General features: G+C 40.9%; 1 protein-coding gene across 1 annotated transcript in view; it reads left to right on the forward strand.

Moving 5' to 3' along the window:
• Positions 1-1,840: 1,840 nt before the first annotated feature.
• Positions 1,841-15,414, forward strand: part of LOC138813663 (vomeronasal type-2 receptor 116-like) — a 30,382-nt gene continuing 16,808 nt past the window's right edge. The window contains exons 1-4 of the mRNA XM_070002059.1: positions 1,841-1,917; positions 2,675-2,743; positions 3,021-3,186; positions 12,495-12,658. Coding sequence (XP_069858160.1) covers positions 1,841-1,917; positions 2,675-2,743; positions 3,021-3,186; positions 12,495-12,658 — 476 coding nt within the window. The remainder of the gene's footprint in view (positions 1,918-2,674; positions 2,744-3,020; positions 3,187-12,494; positions 12,659-15,414) is intronic.

Here is a 15,414-nt window from a genome sequence, read left to right on the forward strand (position 1 = left end):
TTATTTCTCCATGACAGCCATTGATAAAGAATGCACAATTAGCCCAGCAGAGCCTTGTCATCTCATTCCCTAAGAATTCTCAATATTAATGGAAGGAGAAACAGAATCATTTATAAGAAGAGAAAAAGCTCCCCAAAGAGAGGACAAAAACATTAGATAGGCTCAGACTCCATATCTCTCAATATTCTTTACAATTCTATGAGAACAAGAATGATTTAGAAGAGTCCATTAAGAAACAAGAAGTGTTGAGGGGCTTAAAGTGGGAATATTGTTAGGCCACCACTGCATTGTATAGTCAGGAGGATTCCAAAAGACAAGCAAGATAATGTCTCTGAGTCCAGAGATATTGTCGTCCTTCAATGCTGTAGCTGTGGCTCATTGGAGTGACATCACCCATGCATGCATGATAGAGACACATACAGTGCTGTCTCTAATTCTGCTGGGCCATTGCTGGAAAACAGAAAAGCATCTGCACAAAAACAGAAATGTCTGGAAGCCAAACCGATTATTCCCAGTTGCAATGACTTAAGAGAGGGCTCTCTATTCTATATAGGTGTAATGACTGCTAATTTTGGACAAATATGTATTCAACTCAGGGGTATTGATGAATTTTTCTACCATAAAGCTTTAATAAGTACCAAAACAACCCAACTAAACAAAAGAAATGAGTGTTAGACTACCATGTCAAATGTCTATCTCAAACTTTTGAAGCCTAACTAAACAAAAGAATTGAGTGTTAGACTATCATGTCCAATATTTATATCAAACTTTTGAAGACTGATCAGTTGCCCACTAGAGAAATAGGAACAAGGAAACTTCAAATCCAATAACTATTTGTCCTTTATTAAGTGTAAACTTTCTATTTTATGCTAATAATAAATAGCTAGAAAAAAATAGCTAGTTGCCCTTATATTATACATTCATCCTACTCTAAGAATAAAGGAAGTAAGCACTAAGTCATTTCTAAGGAAAGAGGTTAAGGTACAATGGACCTGTTCCTGGGCTCTCAGTGAAATAAAATGGGAGTTTACCTTGTCAATGGGGACAAACTAACAGAATTATCCTAGTCTCATGCTTTATATCCATAAGCAGCAAGGCCAATGCAAACACAGCTGTAACAGTGTGTGTCTGTATACTTAGAGTTACATTGACATTGTTCACAATTTGCTGAGCACCCATGCCTCAGGCCTGTAAATTTCATTCCTCAGAGAGCTAGATGTGAGTATCAGGGTTCCACGCAAGCCTGGGGTAGGAAAGTGCATGAGTCTTTTATCTGCAATGAACCAATAAAAACCAGAATATATCTTTGGTTCACGTGGTACGGCACTAGTTTTACACAAAAACAATGCTCAGGAAAAACACCTATTCCCTGACTTCAACTATCACAACCAGCATGCAAAAATCCCCAAAAGAGCACAAGATCACTTTAATTTTTCTGGTTGGTCATGATGTAAGTTCCACTTGAAGTATAGAAAGATGAAACATATGAAAAAAGAGCAACACAGAACACAGTGGTCATAGCTGGGCAAATAGGAATCTCCAAATAATATCATTGATGCTGGTTTTATAACTGTGGTGTAGACCTTTAATATCATTGTGATAGTTGCTTTGCAGCACTAAGAAAGAGTTTAGAATAATACATGTATTGCAGTTTGGGGAAGAACTCAGTAGGAAACAGAGCCAGTAGTGTATAGTTAGAAAGAAAAAAATTGTTTTGGTTATCCATTTTGGTAATCAAACACAATTAAGAATGTATAAAACATGGTCAATTGTGGCATTCACCCAAATGCTGAAATAATTTTTACTGCTCTGTCCTACCATTTGGCTAGTCAAAACCATTATGTCAGACTCTTCACTCATCAAGTACATCTGTACTTACTGGATAGACCTGCTGCTGTGTTTCGACACTACCAAGGGGTAAAGAACCTAGGATGGGGAGGGGGAACCAGATGGTGATGGGACAGTAGGGAAACACCACAGCTCTCTCCAACAAAAGAGAGCGTTCAAGTTCTAATGCTTAATTTCCCCAAGCATCCAAGAATAACAAAAAGATAAAATTTCAGAAAAAAACATGTGGTGGACAAAAACAAAAAAGAAAGAAAAGGAAGAATCTCAGAGCAGAAAAGTGCAAAGACCTCTCCCAGCTATGGCCTGCCTGGCCCTGCGGGGACTGCCAAAGTCCCCAGAGACACAGGGGGTCGTCTACAGATCACCCGTGCAGAAGACCTCTGAGGTACATGTGCTGGATCTGCTGATCCTGAGGAATAGAGAAACCTCGGAGCTGGGAGCCTGCACAAAGACCAATCCTCCACCCCTCCCCCACAGAGCAGAGGGGCTCCATCCCACCAAAGCCACTCAGCCCCATGGCTCCATGGGAGGAACCCCCGAACTACAGGGGTCTGCACGTAGAATGCCAGTGTAGAAGACTTGTTAGGTATTGGTGCTGATCCAGAGAGCGCAGACAGAGACAAACCTGAGGGCTCAGAACCTGTACAGAGACCCCTCTCCCACCCCTCCACCCACGGCAGCCCATGATCTGCACAATCCAGCCTGTGGCATCCACAGCCTGCAGCATTGACACAAACAGCATCAATAGACATAGTGACAGAAGTGAAACACTGAAACAGAGGCACTAGTGGCCAGCCCAGCCCACAAGCATCTCTACTGAATGCAGATTGCAGAGGCAACCAGCGACCTACATCACACAGAAACTACAGTTGGAGAGTTCCCAACAAGATCCAGGGTAAGTACCCCACAGGGGACAGCATATACCCCCTCAAGGGAGACCAGATCCAGTGGGAATCCCCAGATCTTGACCCAGACCCCTGCCTCAACACCTAGAATACAGGACCCACTAAAACTGGGAACTGTTTGAGTTGTCCACCAGCCCATGGAGCACATCCAGCCAGCCAGTCTAGATCAAGAGCACCCCTGGAAGGGAGCTTAAACACCTAAGCCAGGAACAGTGTCTGGGGGTCACAACAGCTAACAGTGCAAGAAACCTGAACTGTGTACTCCAGGCTGCGTAACACAGGCAGGATATCCAGCAGCACAGGTCCAACTGGTGTGCCACAGGAGGGTGACCAGGAGCCAGGGCCAGGACCAGGCCTGGTGATTGGGTGCCTGAGCAACATAACCAGCTCCTCCCGATTGAAGTCAGAAGCTGAATATATGCCTCAGCAGAGGGTAAAAAGCAGGGAACCACATCACCTGGGAATAGCGCCTGTGACAGCAAAAGAACTGTGTGTCCAGGGCAAGAGAACTAGAAGCCCTAACCCCACCAGAACCTGATCCTTATATCCAGGCTGGGAATTGGAAAACTAAGGCCACCAGCACGTGATAATAGTTAGGAGCTCAGGCTGGTAAGGCAGCTGAAGTATAGAGTGCTTGCCTTGTGTGTACGAAGCCCTGGGTCTGATTTCTCAGCACCACAAAAGCAGAAAGGGCCAGAAGTGGTGGTGTGGCTCAAATGGTAAGGCACTAGCCTTGAGCTGAAAAGCTGAAGGGAAGTACCCAGGCCCAGAATTCACGCCCATGACTGACCAAAAAAAGAAATTAGGAGCTCTTAGCAGACTCTGTCAACTGGGAGAGTAAATCCAGGTGGTCTCCCCAAGAACACCTATAGGAGTAAACAGGAGCAGTTTAGGCTTCTCAGTCCCTCTAAAGGCAGAAACTGCCAGTGATGTACAGAAGACCACTGACAGCCCTATGTGGGTCAGACTAGAAGCTAAAGGTCAGCCTCTTCCTCAAAAGAGCAGAGACTAGGTACACACATACTCAGCCAACCCAGAACCAGCAAACAATCAAAGACAGACAAACATTAACCAAAACAATATTTCAGATTAGCCTCCAATAATTCCTGAATCCCCATGCAAAAATCACAAAGAAAAATTACAAGGTTAAACAGCACCCAAGATAGTAAGCTATCCCCAAAAGCCGGCAACCACCCAGTGGAAGCAAAGCAAGAATGGAAGACAAAAGCTATATCTAAGAGTTGCTGGAGGTAATGACTTAAGAAATAAAGTAAGAAATAGATCAGAAATTTAAAGAACACACATCAAAAATGATGCAGACTTTCAAACAGGAGATGCACGCAAAAATAGAGGCAATACATACCTTAATAAGAGGTGAGCTTAGTACTCTGAGAAAAAACATAGAATCCATAAATGAATCAATTTCCTCCATGCAAACCACAATGGAAGCCATAGGTAACAGAGTGAACAAAATGGAATTTAGAGTTTCAGATACAGAAGACAAATGCTGAGACAAATGCATAGAATTCTATTGCATATTCTATGTCTCCATCAGAAAGAATGACATTGCCCATATGCAATAGAATTCTATGTCTCCATCAGAAAGACTGACATCACCCCATATATACATATATATACCATATATATATATATATATATATATATATACCATATATATACCATATATATATATATATATATGTATATATACCATACATATGTGTATACACACCACATTTTCTTGATCCATTCTTCTACTGAGGGACATCTGGTTAGGTTCCATTTCTTAGCTATGGTTAAAATGCTGCAATAAGCATAGTTTTGCTGGTAAACATAGTATGGCCTTGTCTGTGATCAGTTGAGCAAATGGCCAAAATTGGGATTACTGGGTTATATGGCAGCTCTATGTGGAGTTTTTTGAGGAACCTCCATACTGCTTTCCATAGTGGAAAGACACCCCTTTTGTATAGCACCACAAAAAAATAAAACACTTAGTAGTTAACTAAAGAAGAGAAGGATCTGTGTGAAGAACATTTTAAAAACCTGAAAATATTTAAGGACAACTAAGCAACTGGAGAAAGCTCCCATTCTCCTGGATTGAGAGGATTAACATCCTGAAAAGGGCAATACTGCCAAAGGCTATGTACAATTTCAATGCCATGCCTATCAATATCCCAACCTCATTCTTCAATGAAATAGAAGAAGCAATCCAAAAATTCATATAGAACAATAAAAGACTCCGAATAGCAAAAACAATCCTTAGTAGAAAGAACAGCGCTGTAGGAATATCAATTCCAAATCTCAAACTACTACAAAGCCATAGTAAACAAAAGAGCTTGGTACTGGCATGAGAACAGACCTAAGGACCAATGGAATAGGACTGAAGATGCAGAAATGAACCTATAGCCACCTAATCTTTGACAGGGGAGCTAAAAAATAGAATAGAAGAAAGACAGCCTCTTCAGTAAATGGTATTGGCCAAATTGGTTAATCACTACTAGAAAACTTAAGCTAGATCCATATATATCACCCTGCTCCTGAATCAACTCCAAATGACCTTGAAGTGAAAGCAGACACCATGAAAACATTACAGGAAGGAATAAGAGAAACTTTAGGTCTGCTTGTCAAAAGCCAAAAATTTCTTAATAGAGAGCAAGAAGCACAACAAATCAAAGAAAGGTTGGACAAATGGGATTGCATTAAACTGCAGAGCTTGGCAAAGGACATAGCTAGCAAGATCAACAGAAAGCCCATGGACTGGAAGAAGTTGGTCACTAGTCATACAACAGAAAAGGGTCTCATATCTAAAATATACTAAGAACTAAAAAAACTTTAATCTCCCAAACACAAATCCTCAAAGAAACAACTGCCCAATTAATAAGAGAGCTAAAGTCATAAAGAGAGACTTCTGTGAATAGGAAATAAAAATGGCCAAAAGACACAGGAAGAAATGTTCACCTTCTCTAGCCATAAAAGAAGTGCAAATCAATAAAACATTGAGATCCCTCCTCATCCCAGTTAGAATGGATGTAATCAAGAAAATCTAGTAACAACTGATGTTGGAGGAGATGTGGCCAAAAGGGAACCCTACTGCATTGTTGGTGGGCGTGTAAATGTGGGCAACCACTTTGGAAAGCAGCATGTAGGTTCCTCAAAAGATTCCACATAGAGCTCCCTTATGATGCAGCAATCCCACTTTTGGGCATTTACCCAAATCATCTCAAACAAGGTCATATCAAAGCTACAGCACATAGCTAAGATATGGAACCAACCCAGATGCCCCTCAGCAGATGGATGGATCAAGAAAATGTGATATATATAGATATATATATATGTATGTATGTATACATAAATATGTATACATATACATGTATATATATGTATACATAAACATGTATATATATGTATATATTCATATATATTTATATCATGGTATTCTATGCCTCGATCAAAAAGAATGACATTGCACCATTCATTAGGAAATGGGAAGACTTGGAAAAAATTACATTAAGTGAAGTATGCTCGGCCCAAAGAAACATAGGTCCTATCATTTCCCCTGTTTTCAATGACTAGCACATGTCTAGGACAAGAAGAGAAGTGCAAAGCATATGTATATAATACCATATGAAGTGATGTGAAGTGAAATATACCCAAGACAGGGACACAAATGGTTTTATCTTTCTTGGTATTGTTTTTAATGTACTTATAATGTACTGTGTGGTTGCTTTGTTTCTTTTATATGTTCTTCCCCCATTTTATAATCCTGTTTTCACTGTATTTGTGGTGTTCAGCATCTTGTGTATACATTTTTGTAATTTGTCGAGGGAAGGGATATGGCAGAATGCTTAAATGGGGATGCAGGTTGACCCATTGTGATGATGAAATCTATAGGACACTATGCTGAAAATGAATTTTACAATGTCAGGGGAGGGGAGGGAGGAGTTTGTAGGTGAGGAGGGAAGGGATGATAGGTGAAAAACAAAGGAGGAGGTAACAATATTTGGTAGGAACTGTACTCATTACCCTACTCATGTAACTGTAAATCCTCTGTACAGTATTTTTACAATAAAATATACATATTCTGGCTTTGATTAGATATTTACTTCAATGTAAAACCTAACTTATATTGCTGAATTTCTTTTTATTTATTTATTTTTTGGTCAGTTATCGGACCTGAATCTGGGCCTAGGTACTTTCCCCTCAACTCATCAGCTCAAGGAAAGCACTCTACCACTTGAACTACAGCACCACTTCTGGTTTTCTGAGTGGTTTATTGTAGTTGACTCGTGGTATTTCTTACCCAGACTGGCTTTGAAGTGATCCTCAGGTCTCAGCCTCCTGAGTAGGTAGGATTACAGGCATGAACCACAGGCTCCTGGCTATTGCTCAATTCTTTACATGCTAAAAGGCCAAAGTATGACTTTTTTACCTGAAACTTGTTTTCCTTCAAATATTATCTGATGAAATTTAGAAGAGTGATGTGTAAAGTGATGCAATTAGATGCATTTTGAAAGCAGCAAAAGAAATGGTCTGAGCTCCCTGATTTGTTAAATTTGGATTCTTAATGCAATGTCAGTCTACCTACATGTGATTCTCCTGTTTTCCTTACTTTAAAACCAAATGGAGCCGGGCGCTGGTGGCTCATGCCTGTATTCCTAGCTACTCAGGAGGCTGAGATCTGAGGATCGCAGTTCAAAGCCAGCCTGGGCAGGAAAGACCGTGAGATTCCTATCTCCAATAAACCACCAGAAAACCGGAAGTGGCGCTGTAGCTCAAGTGGTAGAGTGCTCGCCTTGAGCTGAAGAGCTGAGGAACAGCACCCAGGCCCAGAGTTCAAGCCCCACAACCGACAAAAAAAAAAACCAAATGGAAAATATTAATTTACAACCAGTTTTTCTAAGGGTAATTACTTTACATTTAAAAAAATATCATTTTGAGATTAAATATTTCAGAGTCAATTGAAAATTCAATTTTTTTACAACTCAGTAAGGAAGCCAGGCGATGTTGACTCATGCCTGTAATCCTAGCTACTCAGGATGCTGACATCTGAGGATCAAGGTTCAAAAGCAACTCAGGCAGGAAAGAATTAGAATCTTTTCTCTAATAAACCACAATGAAAGGGAAAGTGGCCCTATGGCTCAAGTGGTGGAACACTCTCTTTAAGCTGAAGAGCTGAGTGACATCACACAAGGCCTAGAGTTTTAAGCCCTGTTATGGGGTCTGTGGTAGGGGATTCCATATTCATCCTGGTGGGGATATTATATTCCACTAGGATCCATCATGCAGAGACAGCATCATGTAAAAAGATGAATTTATTGGGGAAGTGAATAGCTGACCAGCCAGGGATGCATCACAGATCTGGGAGCTGTGACTGGGACCCTGAGCAGTTCTCAAGCTAGGGTTTTTAAGGGGTAGGTTACAAATAGTTACATAGACGAGCCATGTTATGTGGGATTGGCACATTTTCATTGGTTATAGTCATATGACCTTTAAATTCATTTGTTCTTTATGGTAAATATCATATGTAATAACTTGTAATAAGCTGCCCATAGTGGCACCACTGGGTGGTGGTCTTTAATTGGTGGTCTTAAGGCCATCTTACTGAGGCATACAAGCGAAGTTACAGAAGCAAAACATAGCAAAAGCACAGCCTTGAGTCACAGGAGCATATGCAAAGCATAATCTTGACTTGGCCACCATGACTATTACTATTAATGCAATTGACACTATTAAAATTATTTTTATTATAAAGTCCTGACTAATACAGCATCCCAGGACAGCTGGTGATAAGCCTCAAGGTTGTAGGCAGACTTCTTCAAAGCTGCCATCTCTACTAAGGGAGAGATATTCTTTTGCTTTTTAGCAAGGATAGAGAAGCAGAGGATGACCAGTAGTCAGTCTTTATCTGAGGTTTTTCTTTACCAAGAGGTTTTTGCCCTTTCTTAATAGCAACTGAGGTATTACAGCCCCATGACTGACAAAAAAAAAATCTCACTAAGGAAATTTAAAAAACGTAAAGGAAGAGTGAAGTTATCAAATAAATCCTTGAGAAAGGGAATTAAGGAAACATATTGTTTTAATTTGGATAAAAAATTATTTGAGAAGAAAAGATTGTCTTCACTATTCCTAACCACAAAATGTTCAAGTAGCACATGGCTGAAGTAGGTCTTGAGTTTCATAAAAATAGAGCTTATTATAACATCATTGGTATTAAATAATTTGGTTGGTGATCAAGAAAATTAATAATTACAGATGCTGTGAGGATGTGGCCAAAAGGAAAGTTATAACAATATTGGTAACATAATATGACAAAAGATATAATATTCCATACACATTACACACACATACTAGTATGGGTGTTTGTTATGTCTATGTTTATATATGATTACTGTTTATCATGACATTACTTAGAAGCTGAGATGTAGAACCAGGCTCAGTTCCAATCAACATATGAATGGAAAAAGTAAAGGGAGTCACGCAGCAACAATGGCGTCTTGAGAATGCAAGTATATACTTGAGTCAGGAATACAGGAGAAAGTGGAAATCATCGTGTTCAGGAAATCACCCTGACAAATGTAGCAGTGTTATATACTGGACACGTGTGAAAAATGAAGCATACAACCTGTGTGTGGGGAAGGGCGGGAAATACTGGGTAAACTTGTAAAAAGAGAAATGTACTCATTACCTGACTTACCTAATGGTAACTCATCTGTACATCACCTTTACAACACAGCCAGCAAGACAGATACATAGATGTATTATCACCCAACACAGATCCCCATTATTTCTCTCATTTTTTTTGGTTGTGAGGCCTCAATTTTGGGCCTGGGCACTGTCCTTCAGATCTTCAGCTTAAGGTAACGCTCTACCACTTGAGCCACAGCACCACTTCCAGCTTTATTTTCTGCTTATGTGGTGCTGAGGGATCAAACCCAGGGCCTCATGATGCAAGGCTAGTACTCTACCACTGAGCCAATTTCCTAGTCCTTTCTCTCATTTTTGAAATATAAGGAGAAAAAGGCTTAGAGTAATAGAGTAGATATCAACGACAATGAAGTAGAAATTGTAAGGTTCTCCAGAAAAGAAATGTAACCCAAGGTTCAGGAAATAAAAACCAAACTACCCACCCACAGGAAATAGAGGCATATTGAAAAGATAGAGGAAAAAGAAAAAGAAAAGAGAGAGAAGGGAACTACTTTCACTGAGGCAGGACCACAGAGGATGTGGAACTGACCTCAGAGCCTGAGAAACTTCTCTCTGTTCTAGGGATATGTGACCAGGGCATTCAGTAAGTTACCTCTGTGGACGAGGAAGTGACCTCAGATGTGGGTTCCTTTGCTGACTCACAGTCAGGTGATTGACAGTTGACTACAGGTTTTAAGCAGGTGAAGAGGAAGTGGGGAGAGATTCTTCTGGGCAGACTTAACAGAAATAGAGTAAGAGAGGAGGGGAACAGGATAAAAGCCATGTCAGGCTTGGCCCCAGTACTGACCCACTTTCAAGGTCTTGCTGACTACCAACACCAAGTAGCATTTGCATCCTTACTTTTCCAACTTACTTTTTTTTGTTTTGTTTTTAATTAAAATTTTTTATTTTCTTTTTTATTGTAAAAAATACTATACAGAGGTGTTACAATTACATGGGAAAGATAATGAGTACATTTCTTATCAAGCATTGTTACTCCTTCTTTGTTTCCCCTTCCCATCCCTTCCCATCCCTTAAAGTTGTAAAGTTCGGTTTTTTGACATAATGAGTTGTACATTTCATTGTTGCAACGGGTCCACCTGTATTCCTATTTAAACGAACGATTTGGTTTTTCCCTTCACAAATTATACCAACATCAAATACAGTGAAAGCAGGGGTTATACCGTGGGGGAGTGACATACAAAGCAACAAAGAAATCATCTTATAAATATGTTAGAAACAATTGCGCGAAAGCAAAAACATTGAATACTTATCTTGTGGTTCATTTCACCTAACATCAACTTATCTAACTTTTCTGCTTATCTCAGACGTATACTAGTTATTGAAAATAAGGGAAACCCTGGGAGGTATGTTTCTTTGGGCCTGGCTTACTTCACTTAATATAATTTTTTCCAAGTATTTCCATTTCCTAACAAATAGAGCAATGTCATTCTTTCTGATGGAGGCATAGAATTCCATTGTGTATATATAGCACATTTTCTTCATCCATTCATCTACTGAGGAGCATTTGAGATGGTTCTATGTCTTAGCTATGGTAAATAATGCTGCAATAAACATAGATTTAGTGTGGTCTTATTTGTGATCATTTGGGTAAATGCCCAAAAATGGGATAGGGTCATAGGGAAGCTCTATGTGGAGTCTTTTGAGGAACCTCCATACTGCTTTCCAAAGTGGTTGAACAAGTTTACACTCCCACCAACAATGCAGTAAGGTTCCCTTCTGTCCACATCCCCTCCAGCATCTGTTGTTATTATTGATCTTGATTATAGCCATTCTAAGAAGGCTAAGACACATGAAGAAGACACATGAAGAAATGCTCATCTTTCCTAGCCATAACAGAAATGCAAATCAAAACAACATTGAGATACCACCTCACTCCAACTTATTTTGCTAATCTCTTTCTGATAAATATATGGAGCCAGATCACAGAACTAGCCACCAAGGTGACCTCTGTGGGGAGCAGGAACCTATGCTGTGACCTTGTTTCTCTTCTATTATGATCAAATAACAGAGGAGACAGGTAGGGAGACATGGACAGAGCAGGCACCACATACATGCCTGTCCAAGTGAGAACGATAATTCCCCCAGGACCTGGAACATGAAAGAGACACACAGCAGAACAAGACCCATCCATACACACACAGCTTCCAGGATGCTCAGTAGGCAGGCCTGCTATGTTCCCAGAAAGTCATAGATCAAAGAACATCTCTGTCTAAGTGTGGATGGCCACAATGTACTGATAGATGCATTCTGCTGGTCAAAACATGCTAGCACTGAAGAAGTTTCACATCCAATTGAATGTGTACCTTGACCTTAAAGTATTGATCTGTAATCGTTAAATTCAGGGACAGTGTTGATACCTTCTGCAACAGTAAATAAATGAATTGACCACTTGTGGATACATCTGCATGTACAGTTGGTATGGAAACCTGAATGGGTCATTTCATTAAACTTCTGTGACTCCCTTGGCCCTGGGTTGTGAGTCTGCCCATCTCATCTTTGATTGTGCTCCAATAACTCTGACTGGGCCTTTTCTGACCATGGCATTCTATGAACTTTTGACCTTCACCTGGCAACCTCTGGTGTCATCCATTCCCACCATCCCTAGTGGCTTTCCGACGAGACTTTATTTTGTGTACTTTTTTCTTTTCAACTCTTTGCTTTCACACAAGTTTGTGAAAAACTCAACTAGAAAGGAATCCATCCCTAGAGTTTCATTATCTACCATCTTGGATGAAATCACAGTCCTGAGGGTGTGGAGAATATGCTACACATGTTTTCAAATTTCTGTTTTGACCTTGAAGCTGGACCCCAGATGCAGAGCTGGAGGGCAGAATGGGCTCTCTTTTCCTATAGGACCGTGGAAGGGGCCGTTGGTGTGTCCCAGTGGCCATCCTGGGAACAAGGAGCCACGGAAACTGAAGATCCATTTAGACACTTGCCTGACACTGCAGGCTCAGTATACTGCCAGAATCATATCTCCATGCCAAAGCAGCAGCAATGTTCCCTGTGGCTCTGACACTGCTTCTCCTCCAGCATCCACACGGGGTCAGTTCCTCTGAAGATGGCAGATGTATTTGCAGAGAGAAATCTGTAGCACACAGGAGGGGAAATGTGGTGATTGCCGGATTTTTCCCCCTTTATTCTTGGGAATTTGTTCGGAACATTAATGACCCTGCCGAGCAGCGACAGAGCCTACAGTAAGTAATTTCTTGGGTTTTCTTAAAATTTGCAATTTCTGTTTGATTATCAGCCAGGGTGGGCAAAGTTAGCTACATCCATTATTGTTCTCTGTATCTTCTACTCTGCCCTCACCATAACAGCTCTCCTTTACTTCAGACTTTGCTGATAAATATTTTTCTTCCTTTCAAAGGGTAGAAAGGTTTCTGACAGTTCCATTCCACTACACTTTCCCAAGGCTCTCCCAAACTTCCCACAATCACTCCTCCAGCCTCTGATTCCTCGAGCCTGACTTGACCTGGCTCCTGGTCAATGGGGTGACCAAGAGTCCATATTAACACACTAAAATGCAATGTCCCCATCCATAAGGCATAGGCCAGGAAATCTTCAATTGTGTTCTTTACACTTTTAAAAACAGGACTAATGTTTGGACTTCCTACAGGGCAACCTTTTTTAAGATAGACATGCAGTTTCTTCTTCAGGTATAATTTCATGTTAGCAAAGCTCTAGGAATGGGGAGCTTCTGGTCAGGTCAGGAATAAGAGATCCATGACATGTTTGATTTTCCCCCTTAACTAATGTAAGTGAGCCTCTGCTCTGTGTCCTTATCTTGGCCTGTCTCCTCTAAAATTCCCAGAAGCTCTGCTTCTATTCCTTGTTCTCTGACTTCTCTCCAGGCTTATCTATTTTTCCCCTGCTCATAACTTCCTAAACGAAATTTCAATGTATTTTTCATGCTTTTTTTGGCATGAGGCTTGAGCTCTGGGCCTGCGTTATGTCCCCACACTCTTCAGCTCAAGGGTAGCACTCTACCACTTGATCCATAGCACTACTTCCAGTTTTCTAGTGCTTTATTGGTGTTAAGCATCTCATGCACTTTTCTGCCTGGACTGGCTTTGGACAGCCATCATCAGATCTCTGCTTCCTGAATAACTAGAATTAAAGACATCAGCCACTGGCAGCCAGCTTTTTCATGTGTTTTATACACTTTGATTCATTCATTTGACCCAGATGAGGTGATCACTTTTTGATCTACTGAATTCTCTGTAAATTAGGAAAGTCATGCATGAATCCTCTCAGACAAGTTGTGTGGAAAAAATCGTATATGAGAATGGAAAGGAATACTTTATTCCCTGAGAGATTTGTGAGGGATATTGAAGCCAACTGAATGTGGTGTGGAAGTGTGGAAGTGAGTGAGACAGATGGGGCTCATGTGTAGACCAGCATTAGAAAAGTACCCCCATTGGAGGTGGAAGATTACAGAGCTATATTCTGCTCTGTCCATTCCCTACTTGAGCTGTGTGTGTGTGTGTGTGTGTGTGTGTGTGTGTGTTTGTGTGTGTGTGTGTGTGTGTGTGCATGAATGTTCACACATGCTCTTGTACTCAAGTACGATCTCAATCCTGATGGCTGTCCCTTAGCATTTTTTCTCTCCTGGCTAGCACTCTACCACTTGACCCACAGCTCTGCTACCATTTTCTGTGTGGTTGATTGCACATAAGAAGCTCACAGATATTCCTGCTCAAAGTGACTGCAAAACATAATTCTCGGATCTCATCCTCCTGAGTAGTTATGATTACAGGCCTGAGCCACCAGTGTCAGATTAATATTTAGTATTACTAACATTCTAGTTGTCAAGCCTCAGAGTTACATTGTACAAAAGGACATCAGCAAACATCCACCAGACTTGAGATTCTCTCTATGAGAATTTCCATAAAATGATTATATTTAATGCTAGGAGAGCTCATCATTCTGGAACATACTTGAATATATTGGACATGTGATATCATCTGGCCTTTGAAAAGTCTGAGATATAGACCAGTCTGCCTGGTCTGGGTTTGTGCCTGTCTTTCCAGAAATTCCAGGCAGGCTTCAGGGTTCCTGAGTCTGCAGTGACTTCCACAATGTCACCACTAGAGAGAGCATAGGCCCGGTGAGAAGTCAGCCGGTCTGGCGATAAACCAGTAGCAGAGAAAACCAAAGGCAAGTTGGGTGACAAATACTGTGTGGTTCTACAAACCTCAGGGAAAACCCAAGTGAGTGGTGGGTCCCATCCTGCTTCCTCCTGGGGCCAAGGGGGCCTATATGCCTCATCCACAGGGAATGGTCATATGAGAAGATTCTGTCTAGCAGTGGCAAGATCTGTGTGCTGAAACAGGTCTTAATTATACATGTGGCCAGCAGAACTTTAATACACCTGGAATACCAATCAGTGGGGTCACCAAAACAGGTGAAGTTGAATGAAGTTTCCCTCTAAAAGTAGGGACTCTTCATTTTGGATCCTTATCTTTGATGTCAGAAGAAGAAATTCTAGACAAGTCACGAAGTGGCAGAGCTTTACTGAGTAAGGAAGCAAATAAACAAGTAGGTAGACACACAGGAAACAGAAAGGCAAAGACACACTCTAACTGAGGAGAGACACACAGATCTTGGGCTGCCAGGGGTATTCCTATGGTAAAGGTAGGAGTTCTGATTTCAAAATTATGCAAGCATAGGTATCTCATCTTTGCTCTAATTACTCCCAGTGTTACACTTTCAGAGTTTCTGTATGTTTTTGGCCATTATTATCCTTGAGGTGAGGAAGGTGTTATGTCTATATTTTGGGTAGGAGGTTGCTTAAGTTTTGGGAGAGCATTTCTGGGGGGAAGGCATAGGAAGACAAGTGTCAGCCTCCTCCACCCATGGTGGGAACTGATGAAAATAGCATTTGGTTCTGCCTCAGGGACCTTCCAACACCTCCTAATTATTATTTTTCTTTTTTAATATATATATAGTA

This window comes from Dipodomys merriami, unplaced genomic scaffold (genome assembly GCF_024711535.1).
Source record: "Dipodomys merriami isolate MVZ:Mamm:240054 unplaced genomic scaffold, mDipMer1.0.p SCAF_6, whole genome shotgun sequence".
Lineage (NCBI taxonomy): Eukaryota > Metazoa > Chordata > Mammalia > Rodentia > Heteromyidae > Dipodomys > Dipodomys merriami.